Source organism: Anomalospiza imberbis, chromosome 1 (genome assembly GCF_031753505.1).
Source record: "Anomalospiza imberbis isolate Cuckoo-Finch-1a 21T00152 chromosome 1, ASM3175350v1, whole genome shotgun sequence".
Taxonomy (NCBI): Eukaryota; Metazoa; Chordata; class Aves; order Passeriformes; family Viduidae; genus Anomalospiza; species Anomalospiza imberbis.
This window is the reverse complement of record NC_089681.1, coordinates 98,386,097-98,407,532: the sequence shown is the minus strand read 5'-3', so window position 1 is coordinate 98,407,532 and position 21,436 is coordinate 98,386,097. Positions and strand designations below refer to the sequence as shown.

General features: G+C 37.7%; 1 protein-coding gene across 4 annotated transcripts in view; it reads right to left on the bottom strand.

Annotated features, from left to right (window-relative positions):
• The window catches only part of POU6F2 (POU class 6 homeobox 2), a 304,798-nt gene that overhangs the window by 89,538 nt on the left and 193,824 nt on the right, over window positions 1–21,436 (bottom strand). For all 4 annotated transcript variants that reach the window (XM_068201738.1, XM_068201754.1, XM_068201732.1 and 1 more), the window contains exon 5: window positions 2,488–2,789. In XM_068201738.1, the coding sequence (XP_068057839.1) occupies window positions 2,488–2,789 (302 nt within the window). The remainder of the gene's footprint in view (window positions 1–2,487; window positions 2,790–21,436) is intronic.

The following is a 21,436-nucleotide window of genomic DNA, read 5'->3' as shown; positions in this document are numbered from 1 at the left end:
GGCAGCCTTTTTCTGCAGGATTTAGAATGGACAGACAAATTTCCTGGAGGAGGTGTTATCACTGCTTTGATTTAGAAAAGTACCCAAACAACCATATACAAAGCAAAACATCAGTTCCTCTGGAAATATTTCTGAATGTCATTTGTTTGCATATAAAAGTGTCTCAGAATTCCTGGTAGTAAGACAGAGCACACTTCAAATTTTGATTACTTCTAAGGAATCTTAAGCAGTATTGAACTTGCTGTAGATGAGCTGTAGAGATGGCTAGAAGGCCAAAGTAATGACCCTACACACATTGCTTAAGGTGAGGGCTGAAGTAGTATGCTCAATTCTGGCTTCTCTTGTGATTGTCAGTACACAGCGCATTTGTATCTGTGAACAAACTTTGGGATTTCATGGCTATTTAAATGGTGAGGTTCAGAGAGGAAAGACCATTAAAACTACTTATTTATGAGCAAATTTTAAATGCTGAGCCAGAGCTAACACCTAATGACTTCTAATTCCTTCATTACTGTTCTGAAAGTAAACCAGACATGCAACTGGCTTGGCAGCACTAGCTGAGCTCAGCCCAGGGGAAATGCCAGATCTCTAACACTGGTGTATTTCATAAAGTTTAATCCCAATTTCTAAACCATTCAAGGGATAGTATTTGAACTAAAAAGACCTCAGAGTACTTGGTTACCTTCTTTCACTTCTGTTGTCTGCCACATCCAGACTGCCCTCAGACAAGTAGTTGTGAGCATAAAGATGCTAAAGAGAGAGATATGCCAAGGTAGCTATGTAGAAGTATTGTCATTGGCATCTAACAGGAAAGCTTTACTTAATTTTATTGTACTTCTGAAAATGAGAGGTGACCCAGGGAAGCTAACAGTTGAAAGCACCTGTAGATCAGAGATGGGACTGAAAATACTAACATTCATCTGAGATTTACATTGGGACCAAAGGCTATATAAGAGCTAAGACCTCAGATTCAGTTAGTACAACCCTCTCAAGGTATGTCGTCTGAGATAATCCAACTTCTTCCCTACTCCAACTCTAATTTATGTGTGCATTTGCTTTGTTTCTAGAACTTAATGACTTTTGAAACACAATATTTAGCAGGCAATTTTAGCAAAATATCATGAGTACAGTTAGTGTGCTTACATTACAGCTGTACCGAGACAATAAAATGTAACAGAAGCTCCCCTGAAAATATCTGTGTCTCCGAATGTCAATAATCTGCATATAAAAAGCCCCAAAGCACTCACTAACATGATAGATGGGGTATTAAGTGATGCCTATGTAGTCCTTAAGACAATACATAGAACTAGCTTTAGAAGCATTATTCTCCACTCTAAGAAAAAGTTCAGCAATCAAGGACACATATCTTGCAGACTTTTAAGTCTATTATCTAAATAATTTTAAAAAATCAGATTTAATGCAATTCAGATGAAGCTCAGATTAATGCAGGTTTAACTGGCCACATGCAAGAAAAGCTTCTTGCAAACCAATTCTCTTAATTGCCTAAAAAAGGATTGTTTAATTATTAAGCTAATGCAGTTTTATTTCTGAAGGAAATGGATCTAAATCCATCAGTGTGGATAAAATATTTTAAGTGGTGTCTCAAAATTTAAAGACGAAAGTTGATAGAGACTTTTCTGGCTTCTAAGTGCAGTTTCACTGCCTAGTGCATAAGATTCCACTCACTTCACAGACTACCCTGGTGTTCAGAATCACACTGCTTATGGGTACAGTCAAAGCTGTTCTTGCACAGTGAGAATGTAGGACAACACATATAGGGCAAGAACACCCAGCTCTAAGAACATAGGACCAGGGGACCAGAGCTCTCCTGTTTCTGCCCTGGACTTCTTAAGATGGGCAGAGCTGAGCATCAATATGGATGTGGTAGCTGCTGATCCATTAAAAAATAACCATGTCATTGGAGTGAGCATCAATGAATGGCATTAACTGGCATCCTTAGCTTTGGAACCTATACTAAGAACCTTAACAGAAGTATTTGATTATTAGCAGGATAAAAATTAGGACTGTGATTTCAAGAGGAGAGGTAACACATCCACCCCATGCACATGTCCATCAGCAGAAGCTGACGGTCAGGATCATCTCCTAATGAACCACTAATATTGTTACCCTCTTAAGTTATCATAAAGGGTGAATGCTGGGCAAATGTCTTTTGTGAATGTCACACAATGAATATGTGGAAAAAAAATTAAAGAGTTTTCTATGAATTTTATGACATGAGGCTTTAAAAGCAAAAGACATTTACTCTTCAGGAAGCAGCATCCTAGAACCATCATTAGCTATGTTTTTCTGGTTCATCAGGCCTTTTAGCTGTTCTAAGCCGAGTGCCCATAAGGATTGAGTAATACAAGGTGGAATTTCTCAGCCTGTGTGGTCAGAAGGTGTAGCTTTTCCTTTGTTTCCCCTTGCAGTAAGAGAGAATGTACATGCTGTTTTTAGACCTTTAGGGATTTGTATGTAGTGTCCTACCTGCAATGGATTTGGTGAAGTAAGAGGAGATGGAAGGCCATGCCCTGGTGACTGGCTGGGTTTCTGAGGGGAGCTGGAGGACTGTGAGGCTAGAGGTGGTTGGCTCTGGCTCTGGGACTGTGTTTGGTTCTGTTGTGGTGGTGCTGATGGCTGTGGCTGTGATTGCTGGGTCTGCTGGGCTGGCTGTGGAGTCTGTGCCTGTTGAGCTTGCTGCTGCTGCTGGCTTTGCTGCTGCTGCTGTTGATGCTGGAGCTGCTGAAGATGCTGAAGCTGTTGAAGCTGAGAGTTCAGGGATGAGGTAGCTGTGAATTGAAGAGAGGGAAGGGAGTTATACAAGTTTCAGTAATTCCTACTGCATTAAAAGTATTCTGGATAAAATTCTGGTTATCTTACTTTGAGGGGCACACTGCTTAGAGGACAGCTGGCTCTAGAATTCAGGATGTGGGAGGAAATTGTTCCCATCAATAATAGCCTGTGGTTCTGCCTGTGTAATTCTGTGGTAAAGAGCTAGATTCCCTGGGGGCAATGAAAGCAAACCTTTGAAAGGGCTAGAGGTCTGCCCACAGGATGGAGCTCAGAGCTGACCAGGAGGGGCTCAGATAAGCTTACCAGTGAAGCCAATGGGAATATTCTCTGCCTATAGAAGAGAGGAACAGATTATCACTGTACTTGTAAGTATAGCAAGAACTCATAACATGAACCAGTGCTGTTATGTAAAGGAGGAGAAAGCCACAGTCATAAAAGAAAGGATACTCTAAAAAGAACTTTGTCATTTCATTATGCAGTAGGTATCAGGAAATAAAACATTCAGCTGTGAAATTTCTTGTGCGATGCCTAGGGAGCAAAAAATACCTAATAAAATGTGTGTCTCTCTGAAATAAGAACTATTTCTTATAATTCACATCTAAAAGCTATAAATTCCTTCTTGTAATTTGCACTGCTCACTTACTCCTGATTGTTAAGATCTGTTGTACAGCATATGCTTCAAACATGATGTTTGGAAGTGCATGGCTCACATCAACCTGCTAGCACAAAGGGCAAACTTTATTTCCCAGAGACATCTTCAAACGGACTAGGACATTCATTAAATTCAGGAAGACAGGAAGTGTGTCATAGGGATGTCACTAAGGAAGAACAGCTTTAAGCTGCAGCAAGAGCATCACAGAAGACTGATGCTTTCTGGGATTATGCCCTGAATAAGTCACCTCGGTCTCCAGCCATAGAGATGTTAATCAACATCTTAAGGGTTGAATTAGTTAGCTATAAAATCCTAAGTGAAACAACTTGCAAGGTCATTATGATATTTTGTGCTCTGTATACTTCTTTGCCAGCACCACCTTGTATTCTAATTTCTATCCATAGAAGCAAAAGTAAGTTGGGAATGAATTAAATTTGTTATTTTTAAAATGGCACTCAGATTTCATGGCCAGAATCTCTGTTGACCAAGTTATTTGTGGACTGGCAGATAAAGCCAAGTCATCTCCACTTTCTTTTCATGCCGACATCCCTATTCCAGCTTTCTAGATGTCTATGCCCTGAGGCTGAACCTGAGGTCTTGATGCAATTTATGAAATCAATGAGCCATAAACTGGAATAAGAAAAAGAAAAAAGAAAAGAAAATGGAGAAAGATGAGGCAGAAAGGGTAAACCAGAAAAGGCTGTAAGAAGGAAATGTATAAGACTTGAAAGGAAGAGCTGTTGGCTCTCCATTCCCATGCTCATAGCTGCTCCAAATTTGCTTTCAACAGATGCAGAAATCAAACTAAAAATATGCTTTAACAAGAATTATAGCCATGCGTATGTGACTTCAACAGAGAATCCTAATAATTCAAAGGAGGACTGATAAGACCAATATATTTCTATCAAGAAAATTACTCATAGAAGTTTTGTGTTTCAACACAAAGCAGAGTGACCATCAGATTAAAAACATGCATGGTATCTCATGCAAAAGAAATCATCCTGGAGAAGTGAGGGAAAACTCCCATCAATTTCCCAATGAGAATTTGTACCTAAATGCCCCAAAGCCAACAGGGTAGCAAGTGGAAATATAATCCAAGGCATGTGAGAACAAAAAAGGTGTGTATACAAAAAAGCAACTGCATAGATTCATAGCATGAATCATCTCAGATGACAAGGAAAACCATTCACCAATTCTATCTGTAGAAGCAGAAAGACCCTTCCCATTCCCACAAGGAAAAAAGAAATCTAGACTAACTCTTTCTATTGTGCAGGCTATTTCTTCAACTGTGATAGCTTAACAGACTGAACCACTGATAACCACAACCAAGACTTCAAACTGATCCTTACTGCATCCACAGACTCCAACACAGAAATTAAATAACATCCCACAGAAGCATAACTTCTAATCCACATGGCTCATGAAGAGGAATGTGGGACTGTTTTATGTTGTGTGTGCACAGTTTGGACAGGGGGAGACAAAACCTTCTCATCTAAGACTAGAAAACCTTTGCTTTCAGTACTGCTCAACACCTGAATGTTGGTGAAAGCAGGAAGATCGATATTCTACCATTCACTTTTGCACTGGAAATGAAAATATTCTTGCTGGGGTAGAAGATATTCCCTGAAGGATAATCTGATTAATTACTTCATGGAAAAGTTTGCAAGTTTATTGCCAGCAGCTGCACAAAATTATTCAAATAACTTGTGTTTTCATGTCATTCCTTTAAAAAGCTTCTCTGAAGCCCATCACCATGATGAGCTATAAATTGCATTGAAGTGTTTTAGACAGGTATGATTGTTTAACATGCTGTTGCTAAACAAACAGATAAGGAATTGGAAGGTCTGTTAGATCAGAAAAGCTGTTCTGAAAGCCACACAGTAGCTGCACCATGAACGTGGATTTAGGGCTCTGGATCATGCCTGTAGTCTGGTGTTCATGCTGCCAGATTGCACTTCCTCTCACAGTGTGTTTACTATCCACAGCAGGGATTGTATCATATTATTGTTTGCAATCAAATCCAATCCAACTCCCAGAGCTTGCTTGCATAGCTCATCCATTATAAATAGTATACCTGTCTAGCATTTGTCACTTTCTGCAGAGCTTGGAGCCTGATGGAATTTCAGGTGGTACAATAGTGCGATGTCTGCATGTATAAAAGATAACATGCACTGCCTACCTCACAGGAATCTTTTTTATGACTTACTGGCTAACAGCTGGGTAAAACTTTGACATATTTTAGTGAAAAGTGCTACTTTCACAATTGCATTCAAGAATTAAAAAGGCTTGCAAAGAATTGCAGAAAGTTCTTTTTATGGTTAAAAAGTTCAACATAAAGTACATCACTCTAAAAGACAGACACAACTAAAAATGTATGCAAACAATAAAAAATTGTGATGAAAATCCACAAAAGCTGTGTGACATTTCAACTCTCCCTAAAAAAATACATGTTGCATATATACCAGGTATCCAAGATGATGGTAAATATAACTGATAGCTATGAAGAAACAATGGCGTGTGAAGTTTTAAAACCTATGGTTCAAACTCATGGTATCAAAGCATTTACATTAGAATAAGAGGCATGGAATTAAGTGGTGGATATCAATGGTCAAGAGGCAGTGAAAAGCAAACTTTCTGATCTCCTAGGTCATCTACTGCAATACTTGCCACAGATCTCAGGCTACTTTGTGGATTAGACAAAGTTACGACCTAAGGTACATACTCCTCCTTGACTTTCTTTGGGGGATACCTTAGGCATAGTGTTGCCATGCATTTACAATATTCACACAAAATGTGTCATTTCTTATTCTATTCCTCTGCTAGTTACTTACACAGGAAACTAAAATGAAATGAAAATGCCCTTCTGCCAAATAGAGTGTTACAATGGGGAAAATTCACCTCTGAGGCAACCGTGCTGAAAGAAGCAGTCTGATGCATAACAGGGGGATGAGTGAAGCTTTGTTGTAGTGGGCAAACTGAAGAGGCTCTGTCTTCATTTCCCAAGCCTGATTAATGGAAAATAGTAGCAACTGTCTGCTGCCTCTGGCTAACATATTGTGACATAAGTAGGGGAATATCCCTAGTTTTACTTTAGGTTAAAACATACATTTTAAAGTTTAATCACAATTCTCCAAAAAGCAAGGAACATAAGTGTGCTCACAAATGTTTATATAATGAAAACAATTTCAAATTAGGACTCCTTTTTCACCTCTCCTTCACAATATAAACTCAGATTCTTAAGACCTCTACAGTGCTTGGCAGAAGATCAAATTAATATTCAGGGATACAAATTGTATCTAGAATCTGCTCTTGTGGATAACCTTCATATAAATTCTGATTTATTTTCTTAATGTTTTGTGCATGTTTGTTTCTGTGTAAAGAGGAAGGAGGGGTAGGAGGAATAAGAAACAATTTTAGCTTACAATTGTGCTACTCTAGCTTCTCTCCTCCTATTTACGTAATTGAATAGTTGTTCTTCAGTGCCTTGATACAATGTACAATGGACTAAAAAGAAGAAAACCACACATTAAACCTTTTCCTATTTGACTGAGCACAGAACTTGACTCCTGTCATTTCAAGGGCTTAATGCCTTTTTCCACTTCCCCTGTAATGGAGAATGGATTTGCATTGCCTTAAACTAAAAAGTGTAACTAACTTTAGCATCTGGGCTTGCGTTTGAACTGACATGGCTCGCTTTTTTTTTCCACCCTGTTATTTCTTTTCTAATGAGGTTTATGCCTTTCTTTTCTTTGAAACAGATTTCTAAAGATTGAATACACACACTGAACAATCTAATGCAAGCTCGCATTTACATTCTCTCCCTCCTGGGTAATGAGGGGTAGGTTAGCCAAATACTCACGTTTTTTCATATGCTCGGATTTTCTTCTTGAGAGTAAAATGTGAGTTCTTTTAAATATGTTAGCCTTCTCTTTGTGAAAAAAAAAAATCCCTGAAGGGTTGGACTTGTGGCTGAAGAGATTAGTAATGGGATACAGAGCATATTATTTCTAAATCACTGGCTCAAATTCATCCTAGGTCAATATAGGGAACAAAAGTCATAGCACTTTAATGATGCTTTTGCATGTTTTCTACCTTACAGAAGATGTATTAATTGTATAGAAGTCTTATTCACACACAGATATCCACAGAAAGCCTGCCTGCATTGGAAGAAGTATGCCACACAGTCAAGGTAATAAATTGATGGTCTCACAATATTTAATGAGGAAGATCAAAAAGACTATGGTCTTGAATGGCATCAATGGACATCTTTATTTGCACTTTCAGGAGGGAGGCTAAGAATGGAAAGAGTACATGGATCAAGTCATCTCCTTGCTCCTAAAGGTGATCCCTCAAGGTTACAGCTGCAAAACACAGACGGGGTTATGGGGAGAAACTTGCATTACCAATAGTCCTCTGCACTAATTCTGCAGATAAACAGAGGGCTTCACTTTCTAGGGTTGTCATATCCAGAATCGTTCATGAGCACTGAATTCACATTAAAGAAAGTAGGCAATAAAAAGGAAGTATTAGGAAGAAAACCATCATAATTTATATGGTGCCTGTGGTGTCTCTACATTTTGATGAATGCTGGAGCTTCCTTGAAAAATGATCCAATGCATTAAATAAATCTGACTTTTTTTTTCCTCATCAAACTATAAAATGTATGATAATCCATTAAAATCTTGAGAAGAAAAAAAAATAGAAAAGAAAAAAAAGAAAAAAAAGTAAAACAAAGAAGAACAAAAAGTTCTAAGGTGGAGAGCTTGACTAAGTACCAGGAAAAGTATATTTGGAACAATTCCCACTTTAAGATAATCTAGGGGCTAGTTTATGACAAAATTGCGAGTAAAGTTCCCTGAGTATATTGTAAAAATTGCATTAACCTATTTAAAATGCCCAAAGGCAAGAACAAGCTGGAGAAATTAGACTTTAATAAGACATTTACTTTCTCAGTTCAAATGGGACCATAGGTCTCATATTGTACAAATGGTTGAAACGTTAACTGGAGTCAGGGTATCATCAAGACACAGGGGATCAATCAGGATGACTTGTCTTGGGAGTCTTGTTCAAAGACAGGCAATTAAGCATAGTATGACAACACTGTATATGTTTGAATGCCAAAGTCTGTGTGTCAAAAAAATAATCTAGATATGCTAAATATCTAAATTTTACCAGCTTTTTTTTTTTTTTTTTTTTTGTGAAAACATGACTCACAGATCAGGGGTAAGATCTTCCAATTAAGTCCTTATACCAGATAAAAGCAGTTTTCTAATTATAGAGTGCAGAACCAGTGCCAGATTGTCTAAGAACAGAATAGAAAAATCAATTTAAGTGGCATGGTATTCCTACAGAGTGTATTTCAAGACCATATTGAGCCCATAACTATGTTCCTCTGGAACAGAATTTAAGATAACCCCCCAATTCATGGGAAAAAATTCTTCAGGACTCCTTACCAAGAAACTAATTGACAGTGAAAAGATTATCATTTTAAGGCCAACAGAACCCAATGTAAGATTTCATAGCTGAAGGCATATGACAGGGAATGGATGAATGACACAAAGAAATTAACTTAGAAACAACAGTCTGCTGATTCACACAACAATGACCATGATTTATAATGGACATAAAACAAAATCTGGACATTCTCTGCACATACAACCTTTAATGAGAGGAACTGCAGCTTATTTTTGCTCTCCTTAACTTTTCAGTGCTCTAACATTGACGGGAATCATAATTTCAGTGGAACACACGCAGACTAAGTGTTTGACATACTCAAAGTAGCAATAGTTGTATAAAAAGCAGTGCAACAATGCACAGCCTCAGAAGCCTTGGAAGAGGTTGTGCAGAATCCTGTCCTACAGTTCAGAGAGTCACAGGTCCCCAGTCCACCAGGTATCCTGCCATTTCTCCTGACAGTGTGCCTATGTGAGGCTTTGGGGCAAAGTCTCATCAAGAGGAGCTTGTTGAACTGCTTGGTGGCTTCAGAGTGATTTTGCATTCTTTCAGGTAACAGATCTGCAATTCCATCTTCTATAATTGTTTATGGTAAATGGCTCTTTGGACAAAGAAATATTTATCCAGTTGTAGCTTCAGCAATGGATCTTTGAAGATCAGGAATTACAAGAAGTCTCTTCAAGGAGTCTTTGAAGTGAGTGATGTTTCCTAAACTAAAAGTAAAATTACTGTAAGTGAAATGTACTAGGTATTTTGTACATGTGTGTGTTTGCAGGGCTTTTTTAATAATGTGATCAAATAGCGGATCAAAATATTTGTGGTCTAAAAGGTTGGTCTGTATGCTGAGTTTGTGCAAGTGTCCTGGGAATGGCATAGGATAATGTCACATTATCCCAACCTCAACCTAGGGAAGCAATACAGGCTACAGTATCCAGCAGGTGACTTGATATAAGTGTTTGCTTTCATGTCTCACATGCTCATTGTAACCATGTTTCTATCAATTTTCACTTCCAGTCTTATCTGAATGAAAAATACTTGAATTTCTGTTTTCTATTAAGAACTCTAAGAATCAAGAACCTGTAAATTCTGTTTTTGTGTATGAATTCCAGCCAAAGAAGTTAACTGAACAGAGTGAGAAGAGGCCATGGAATGACTCAGAAAACAGCAACATACACACTATAAGGAGAAAGGGAAAAATGCAGCGCAGCCCTCTTCTTTTCTTTACAGTCTATAAAACTACAAAAGCAAGTAGAAGAACCAGGTGCAAAAATGGCAGTTCTACCTTGCCGCGCACAAATTCTCTGCTGGAGCAGTGATTTGAGCTTCAACCTTGTTAACAGACTCTGTTTTTCTCAATATGGCCTTGAACCATGCTGAAAAAAAAAGCAGAACGTGTCTGCTTTTACCAAGACATGAAAAATTTAAAATAGCAGTAACAGGGTAAAAAAGGTAGAGGAGAACATGAAGCAAAAGAAAACACATGGCTCCCTATTCCTGTGTAGGGACTGAACACTACTCATCAACAGCTGGGACACAAATGCAGTACCATGTTGAATGTGGTATTCTTCACCAGGCACAGAAGAATGAAAATGGACTAAAAAGCTTTGTCTGTGTCACAAGGGGCACTGCTTTATTAGCTGTGGTCCAGAAACAATCTCGAGCACAGGTTGGTGAGGAGGTGCTTGTGCTAGGTGCTGTAACATCACTATGTGAGCAGAAGATAGAGGTGTTCTTTCTTTATAAGAGGGATCAGTGTTTCTCTACACTATGCAACAACCTCCACACCAGAAACCATAGAAGAGCTGGGAGGTGAACTTTACTTTGGTAATCTATCATACCACAAGTTATTCCGGAATGTATGTACCACCAGCAGGGAACCTGCTGTTTGCCTACTGTTGACTCACAGTAACTCTATTTTGCTGTCTTTAAGAATCTTCCATGAGTTTTAGTATATGCCGTGCATAATTAAGAACATGCATTTAGTTATGTGCATTTCAAAACATAACATAGTATCTGTAGCTGTTTTGTTTTTGTGATACTTAAGCTGACTACAGGCCAGTTTGAGACAATCTGCCTATATCCCTTTTTCTAGTTTATTTTACTTGTGGAGAGATTCAAAACAAAGTTAAACAATAGGGAAGCAATGGTTCTAGACTGTGCAGCTGGTATGTGGCACAGATGGACTGACTGCTCAGTTTTAGTTTGCAGTAAAATGAGAGTGGCTGCATATGAGATTTCTTTCCAGTCTCTACTGTTCATCAGCCAAACATCTTGTTGCTTCAGATACTACTCCTAGTTTGGCTGTGCTTGGCACCTTTGTGCAGCAACAGTGAATTAGCTGCTGTTTGTGTGCTTATGTGCTGCCGTCTACCTAACTTCCTGCTCACTGATGTAATAAACAACCTGGTTTTTCACATAATACTACGTATTCTACTGCTCATCAGTAAAGAATTCAGGTGGGAGACGATTTTATAGTCAATACTCATTCACAGGTTGTGAAGTCAGTCACGCTTCTGTTAGGATGAGACCCATGCACAGCTGAAGAGAATGACTGGGGAGTCCAGAAAAGCAGCTGCATTGCACTGCCCAGTCAATGTACTATACACTTCATGGCATCCAAAAGCACATAGGAAACCCCATGTTTTTTGGTAATTTGTACATTTTTGAACACTGAAAACTAGCAGTTAATAGCAGCCCTTTGAACAAACTCCATCTAGATCTTACTTTGGCTCTTAAGTTGTTTCTTCAAGGTTAATTATTAATTTGAAAGGAACACATAGATATTAATAAAAGAACTTCCACTTAAAATTATGCATTTATTTACATGGAGCTGGAGTCCCCAGTTATAGAAGAACAACAAAATCAAAAGGACATAAAGGAAGAATTTTCAATTGGCAAAATATATATTCAAAAATTATTCACTATTTATGTACATATATTCAGTCTGAACAGAATATTGGCACCCTTTTGATGCAGTAGCTAATACTTTATCACCCTTATCAATGAAAATACTTGTTTTTCCAGACCAGCTAATGGAAGGAAAGCTGAATTTTGTTGCTAATCTCCAAAAAAACTAACACAAAGCTAGTCTTTACCTTCCTTAAGGCAACTAATTTTGCCCGAATTTTATTATTCAGAATGATGAAATATTTTAAATAAGAGTTTGTGTCACATCAGCTATGTTAACTATACCAAATCTCAATGATTCTACAAAACATGACCAACACATTAAGGTTGTTATGCATATTAAATACACCTGCTATTAACAGCGTCCTTTTAAGAATTATAGAAGAATCCTCCAGAATTTGCTCTAAAAATACAGAAAATACATAAGAGAATGTATCCTGACATGCATAATTTATTCACCATATAAAACAGTGATGGATCTGGGTTGTGGGAAGTTTCCAAACAACTACTATTTTCTTTTAAAATTTTCTTCTGTTATATTATATATAAAAATGATTTTATTTTCATAAAATAATGCAAAAGCTACCTTAAACTGTAGAGAATTAAGAAAATTTTCATGATAATGAAAATACTGGTCATAATGTGAAATTGATTGCTAATGTATAGCCATAGATAATGATGTTTGGGTGTGGAGGGCAAGAGGAGAGAATTTGCTGTCCACAAATTCCCTTGTTTTTGAAATTAGTGAATTTCTCACCCTCTTGCAAAAGCCCACTGACTAGTGTAGGTAGAAATACTACACCATTAGTGTAGTACTCATCGCTACTATATTTACTGTACTAAAACATCACTACTATATTTACTATACTAACTCCAATGCCAATTAAATGGAGATGAGCTTGTTTCAAAAAAGTGCATTTTAATGAAAAGCCTGGAGCATTCAACAGTACAAAACAAGGAAATACATGCCAGTGTCGATACAAGATTTAGCTTTTTGCTTAAATTAACTTCTAATTTTAAAAGTTAGTGGAAAAAGCACTGAGCAAGTGGGATGAACTTTCTGTCATGGCAACCCTGAGAACAAAAGTTGGCACAGTTAGTGCACATGGAAATCTGAAACCACTACTTGATTAAGTAGATACAAAGACTGTTCCTTTCATTTTCAGTGCCAGGGATTTTGTCTTTACTCTGTTGATTTTAATAGCTCGCTCAGAAGCTTGGAAATGAATGTTTCTTCCATCATCAATTTAAAACTTTTCCATTTGCCAGCTACAAATATTTATTCTATTGTGTGTTTTCAGTGAAGATTAAATAAATATGGGTCCCTTTGATTTTCCATCCAAGTGCCAAGGAGCATGGGCAAAATATTTTTTCATCTCCATCCTTGAGGAAGAGCCAGGTCCAGCATAACATTACCACAACACTACCCTTTTTCTCCCCTCTCTCCCACAGTCTTCAAAAATATGGCCGGTTTTGGACTCATGTTTGTCTAAAGACTGCCTGGAAAGATCAGCTCTGCAGAGGTCCTCCAGCCTTCTATAGACTATGGCAGTTCCTATGGCCATCATCTCCAGTGGTTCAACCACTGCTCTTCTCATGCAGAACCTTCTCTTTGTGCACATAAGGCCCCAACAGCTTCTCTTCTATACCAGCTGTAGACACTGCTGCTTTATAGTTTATGGAATTTTGATAGTACTCCAGCAATCCTCACCTTTGAACAGGGAACTGAAGCAAATGCAAATCTGGCTAAACATTATTGTCAGAAAATAATATTATAAATGTGATTGTGAAAAAGAGCTGTGCAAAAGATGTGTAAATTCCTGCCTTTATTTTTTTCAGGAATGTATAGGGATAGTTTTTTGCCAATAGCTACTCAATCAGTAGAGCTTTTGAGAACTGTACCAGGAAATAGCTAAAATTCACTTCACCCATAAGTGAAGACTAGTTTTCTCTAAGCAATCATCCAATGCAAAAGATTTCATTAAGAGGTTTGCAGCATAGATTGGTGATCATTTTATGTATTTGGATTATGGATCACATGGATTTTCAACTCATAAATAAGCTAATGCCAGGAAAGCATCTTATGTTTTAAAGTTTTACACTGGAAAATTAAAAGTGGAAGCCAAGAGCATAAGACTTCTGATATTTGTGAATCAACACTGGTCCACAAACCAGTACAGACAAAACTAGAAGTAATTTCCTTTTTTTTTTTAAATACAGCAATATTCTTAAATAGATTAATTCTAGTACCTCTTAATCATCTCTCACAGTGAAATGACATCTGACTTCAGAATTGCTTCAGCCAGGAACTTTGCTGGTTTAACTGATGTAACAATGATTTTCAGACTTGATCACAATATATCTGCAAAATAGATAAGCTTTAGATGTCTGCATGATTCTGTCACTTTTTTCAGCTGCAATTGGGACTGGCCTTTTTGCTGTGTACTGTCTAATGGGTGTCTTGCAGACCTGCATCTCACTTGACTGAGAGGACTCGGCGTTTCCCCTGTCAACAACCCAGAGAAGACCATAGGGAAAATGTGCAAGGCGCCATCTGCATCTTGTGCCAGCACGGGTGCAAATGCAGAGCACATGCCACAGAGCAGATCTCTGCTGAAATTCAGAAGAATGCCATTGGATTACGTACTGATCTGCAACTTTAATTTTCCCACAGAACACTTTAATCAGAAACCACTTTCATAATTTGTAAACACTGCCAAATGTTTGATTCCAGGCTGTTTAAGTAATCAAACCTTTGGGTAGAAAAATAAAATAAATAACATACAAACCATCAAACAAAGAAAGCAGTTATAAAAAATTAAATATGCTGTTCTGACACATACTATTCACATCTGGATGCTGTGCTTCCATGATATAAAGCACAGCTTTCCCAATTCGAAAAAAAAAAAAAATTTAAAAACATCCCATATGACAGAACAAGTCAGATCAGAAACAGGGATTTAGGACTGACTGTCTTATACATGAAGGTCAGCACCTGGGAATCCACTTCATATTTCTGAATCTACCAGACCTGCACCACCTCGGGCACAGCAGTTAATCTCACTGCCTCACTTTCCTGTTCTATAAAAGAAAAAGAAGGATAATAAACTTCACTTCCCTCACCCAAGGAAGCTAAATTAGTGAAGTACAATGTGTTCTAAAATCCTCAAAAAGAAGAGGGTCAAAGATATACAAAATTTTATTTCCCTATGGAAAAGATTGCTGTAGAACTACACCCTACATGGTTTTAATGAGAGATAAATTATTTAAAAGCACCCATGGTTTGTTCTTACTTTTTGATAATGTCTGGGTAATGCTTTTACTCCCAGTAGCTCATAGAACTTTTTGAGATCTACAACAAGCAGGATGTCTTTTAAGCTGAACTCTCAGCTTAGGCACATTTTATGCATTTATCTCAGATTGGATTGAAAGGATACCTCAGACTGAACACCAGTTCCAGATTTTCTGGAAGATTAATACTTAGATTTCATTGCACATCTCTATGAGCACCTCTATAATCAGAGACACACCAATGGAACTATCTAAAGAAAACTAGTTAATGACAATAAAAAATCCAAAAGAAAATGACACCAACAAGGCATCAAAAATAATAATTCCTCCAGTGCAGGAAGCTAGACCAGAGAAACAGGAGGATGACAAAAGAAAATAAAGGAAAATAAATTCAAGGGTGATAACTATAGGACCCCAGTGGGCTTGTTATATGAATAGTCTGAAGGCAACCACATCCTGCTGCTGTGATGCTTCATAAATTCTATCATCTTGTTAAGAAGCTGAAGACTACTGACCTCACTTCCTCTGCTAATAAAACTGTGCTGCTTTGTGCCTAGACTTTTATGATGCTTATGAAATTTGAGCCATTGTCTGAGCCTTCTTCCTTCATACACCAATGATGTCTCCCAAATTACAGAAGGAGAAATGAGAATTGGAAACTTTTCTCCCTCTTTTGTGCAAGAGCCCCTTCTTTCCTTCCTAAACTCTTGTGAAATATTTTTCAGACTCTCAGGACCAGCGACGCAAAGACTTGCTTCGTTGATGTGCCATCAAAATTTTACAGTATGCAACTTAAAAAAAAAAAAAAATCAACCATGATTTACTTTTAGTATCTCCACAGAAATCACCAGAACTGAGGAAAAAAAAAACAAAACAAAAAACCCAAACCTTCAGATGGCTTTTTTCCCATAGACATCCTTTTACCCTTAAAAGTTAAAAACCTCCAATGGTTACCTCTTGAAGCTGGTGGATTACATTACAGATGTCCTTGCTGAGTAGCCTTACCTTTAGTATCTCAAAACAAAAATGCTGCAAATAAAAATATACAAACCAACACAGCTGACGAGGGCAGCAAGACCAAACTCTTCTTCACAGGTTTCACAGAGCAATGTGATAGAATTACACAGAGCAATGTAATAGAATTTGCATTTCTGGAACAATGAGGAAAATGCAGACTTTACTTACATAGTTCTAAGAGCTCTATGTCTTTTGGATATGACTTTCTCTTTGCTTCAGTTGTGCCACTCATGCTGCTTAGCGCTTGCTTTGCCACCCTTAATATATAACACAGCAGTCATCCACTGTCTAGACTTCCTGTCCTTTCCAATAAGGAAGGTATGCAAATTCTTAGTAGAGTACACAGCAATAAAACTTCAAATAAAACAGTCAAAACCAAACCAAAACAAAATTAAATACTTTAACAAGTCAAAGAATCCTAGTTTCTTCCTGCCTTTTTCATAGCTCCTACATGGGATCAAATATCTTTATTGTGTTGTCACTCTTATTAAGCAAAGCCAGCTTATATGTAACAATTTCATTATTTTCTTTTCTACACGGCATTAGGAGCCTGCTGAGTGTTCTCAGACAGACCCAATCTGTTCCGCCTTGCACAGTCCAGTGACCAGCTTGACTGACATCTCAGAATGGCCCTGTGGAGCATTTGGTAAACTACCAGATGTTCCACGTCTCTGTGCCATGTACACTGCCCAGCGCACAGAAGGAAGTTCGGAAGGAAGTTTGGAAGGAAGTTTGGAAAGAAGGAATGAAGTTCGGAAGGAAGTTCGGAAGGAAGGAAGGAATTTTGGAAGGAATTTCGGAAGGAAGGAATTTCGGAAGGAATTTCGGAAGGAAGGAAGGAATTTCAGAAGGAAGGAAGGAATTTTGGAAGGAATTTCGGAAGGAAGGAATTTCGGAAGGAAGGAAGGAATTTTGGAAGGAAGGAAGGAAGGAAGGAAGGAAGGAAGGAAGGAAGGAAGGAAGGAAGGAAGGAAGGAATTTTGGAAGGAAGGAAGGAAGGAAGGAAGGAAGGAAGGAAGGAAGGAAGGAAGGAAGGAAGGAAGGAAGGAAGGAAGGAATTTCGGAAGGAAGGAATTTCGGAAGGAAGGAATTTCGGAATTTCGGAAGGAAGGAATTTCGGAAGGAAGGAAGGAATTTCGGAAGGAAGGAAGGAAGGAATTTCGGAAGGAAGGAAGGAATTTCGGAAGGAAGGAAGGAAGGAATTTCGGAAGGAAGGAATTTCGGAAGGAAGGAAGGAAGGAATTTCGGAAGGAAGGAATTTCGGAAGGAAGGAATTTCGGAATTTCGGAAGGAAGGAAGGAAGGAATTTCAGAAGGAATTTCGGAAGGAAGGAAAGATAGTAAACATCCAGAATCAAATGTGAGTGGCACAACTATAATTCTTTATGAAGCAGCAGGTAAGATTGATTATAAAGGGTCAAAAGGCTAGGTCAAACACTGCTCATTCGTCAGCTAAATGTCATTTTTGTTTTCCCTGTCACCAGATAGCTTTAAAAAAATTGCACCTCCTTCCTCATTATCTAGGACTTGGGCCTGTTCCTGCCATCCAGTATTAATGAAACAGTGCTTCAAACCTGGCCTTCATCTTTCATCTTTGAGGTTCTTCCTCATGTAATTATTCCCTTTCTTAAGTACTAAAGACTGAGGACAATTTTAAAGACTGCTTTCTCACACAGAGTAGTTGGAAAATGGCTGCTACAGTGAGAATGGCTTGAAAACATACATGCTGTATAAATGTCTGAATAAACAAAAGTGTAACTAAATTATAGCGAGTCCAAAGCCTACACAGCATTGTAATTGAATCATGGTTAAATCTCTGCAAGTCATATAGAATCCTTAAAAAAACAACATGATACAACATTTTGAATTCATTTATGAAAACCCCACCACCACACTTTTTTGTTATTATTACTAGCTATACACGACTAGAATAATATTAATACTGAAATTATCCATCAATTTACTGTGAATATGATTTATATGTGCCTGATTCAGATAAAAATAGAGCAAATAATTCCCTCAAAAAATTAAACATCTAAATTAATTGAAGTTAAATTACACCTATGCTGTAAAGTTTCAGCTGGCTTGAAATGGGATGCCATCCAAAGGATGTTTCCTCAAATAAAACCATTTTGTGCCAAAGGTAAGTTTAGATGCAGTTATCCTCTTCTGAATTTACATAAAGACAATTCTCATGTGTTTATTCAGTGCTTTTCACAAAGGGATCTCAGGGTCAATTGCACAAATAATTAAACCTCCTCTAAAGACTCTCCCTATGAAAACTATCTCTGTGTTTATAGGAACAGAAACAGGAACGATTTGGTGACAGAATGAGAGTACTTACTAAATTAGTTTTCATTAAACACATTGGTGAGTAGGGTGGTTTAAGTATGTTAACTGATTGGCACAATTCCTCCTTTTATATAGAAAATGACCTTTTAAAATATTTATAATCACTCTTGGGCAAAACATCCTGAAATGCTGTGCTAAATTGGCATAGAGTAGCATTTCATACAAGTCTAATTTCCCTGCACAAGCAAATGAACTTCTGTGAAACTATCTGCTCGAATGGCATCCCAGACAGGGAATTAAGGATGTTTCATTAAAAAGATCTGTTTTAACTGTGAAGAGCAGATAAAAATAAATGATAGCTCAAAGCAAAATAAAATATTTCAAAATTCTTTGTGTACTTTCCATCTGCAACTTGAGAGAGTTATTTCCAGGCCTGGCTGCTACAAGAACACAACCTAGTTTGCTTCCAACCATAAACAGAGAATAATACCCATTTTAAGCATACAGAATTCAACTCACAGAGTAGTGAATCACATAATTATTTAAAATAGCACAAGAGGTTTACAAGTTGAAAGTAATAAGCTAATTCAAGCCCTGAGAGCACCTGGTTCTCCTGTGATATTCAAAACCAATGGTTATGTTTGAAACAGATCAATTTTAGGAACTTCTGGTATTTTTTTTCACCTGACTGGGTTTTCAGGGCATGCAAAACACAATGTGCTTTCAAAATGTTAGCCAAAATAATTCAGTTTTGATAGAATTAGAGGAAATTTCAACACGATAAAAGAAGGACGGTGAAGAGAAATAAAGAGAAAAAGCATTCTTATACAAAGCTAAGTTTTCCTTCAGGATGTTTTTTCACTCAAAAATTCCAGTAGCAACAAAATTTAACTTTTGCACTTTGAGGTCGGATGAGAATGGCAATAATTAGAATTTGAATGGAAGGCTTGTTGTTAAAATAATTTTGCTTAAAGCACCATGTTTTACTGTACATTGCTTGTCTAGCCATATTGCAATGTGGACATTCTTCTGCATGCATGCTGCAGTGTATCAGTTTAAAATATGGAGTACTCTACATCACTAATGTTGGAAGCAGAACTGAAAGATCAGTCCCAGTATGCAGATAAAAGTAACTGTAAAACAGAGTTGGGCTGTGTCTAGGACAGCTTGTTTTTATTATGTAAAATGACTGATTATATTAAATCATCTGGGTTTTGCATGGGTCCTTGTTCACTGAAATATTAATAGATGACAATTAGCTAAACAGTACAACAGTACCCTGATAGTGTGCTGATAGCTGTCATCATAAATACATTTTACTTCCTCCAATAAATACTAATTCATAGCAGGTTGTTACCAAACTGCCATGCTTTCACCTGAGAACTAATATGCTCCTTTACTACCTGCAGCTCTTAGAAATTACACAATTTCTTTTTTTTCCTGTTTGCTGCATCTAGCACAGAAACTGAGGAGGCAATGAGTCCTTTTTCTCTCAGGCAGGAGCAGAGAACATGGTTAGATCCCTGTGGATATCATACAGGCAGCTGCTCTCTTCAATAGTCTGGAAGCAACACAGATTGTCAAGCACTACTTTCAGGTGTGGTGAAACACAGCTCCATTAAGTGCATTGCTCCCCTCAATGAGCTGAGAAACATTTGTTAATTGCACAGAACACAATAACAAATGCTACATATTTTGTGAAGAAGACAAGATGCTATGTGAGCCTTCACACCTACTGAAGGTCAGTTACTTCACCTATGGCACTTCCAGTTGCTTCTTTCTTCATACACTGAACTTGCTCCTTTGCTCCTTCCTTTCACTAAAAATTACCTTTTGAGTTTTATTTTGTTTAAATTTCCCCCCCCTCCGTTTCCTTTCATTCTCTGGTTCTTCAAGGATTCCTGTGTGGATTTTCTGGCAACCATCAGACAGCACCTTTACAACTCTCATTGCATGAAACTGAACCATATAAATAAAAAGCATCCTCTCAATTTTGGCAACAGCAGTTTGAAAGCTGTCCACTGAGTTGAATTAAAAAAACCCCACAAAACGATACTGTTTTCCATGTTATTGAATGTTTCAGTTTTACAAGGAGACAATGAACTAAATTTTATTCTCATCTGCTTGAGGACTCTTCTGTGGTTTTTGGTCTTTCAGTTGGTGTATAATTATATACTGAAGGAGAAAACAGTAGTAAGCTACCCTGTCCTTATACAGGATATTAGAAAAACTTTTACTATTGCTATAATCAGACACTAATGGCATTTCAACTACAGCCTTCCTTGCCTGCCTGGTTCTTACATGTTATTTTTAATACTGATGTTCATGCAAATTAAAACCATTTCTAAGCCAACTTTTCCTCACAGAAATTTGTCCTCTCACCTCTAATTCCTTTCTTTTGCTGTTTTCTGCAGTATTATGATCGCAATAATAGCTTTGCTATTGTGACATTAATGAAACTTCTCTGACTGAATTCATTCTTCTGCTTAGCTCTGTCAGCTCTACAGTTCGCAGATCCACGTAATGCAAAATACCATCAGTTTTCCCTGTCATTAGAGTCTTATGCCAAGCCTGTTTCTTAAGTGGTTGGGTACCTTCCCCACCATCTGCATATGCCATCCCATCTCATCCCCAATCCTGCTTCATATCTCACACATGATGTGGATTTCTGCTTTCAGAATTTTTTGAGGTTTTGAACCTTAATATATTGACTGAACTGAACTGTATTCAATTGCTTAAGGTTGACATTTTCTTCATGAAATTTGCATTAACCTGCCACTCCAGCAATCTTACAGCTCTCTCCAGTCTTTGCTTGGCCGTGATACTACCTGTATGTCCCCTGCTAATCTCCTATGATGAACTCCAGGTTTATGGCAAAACAGCATGAAATGACATATGTATTCTGATCATGATGATTTATCTTTTTCAATACCTCCCTTCCTTCTGTGGCTGTACTTTAGGAGCCCTCAAGACAATTCAATAACTCTACACCATGGATTCTGCAAATAAATCCCAAACTGGATTTTCTAAA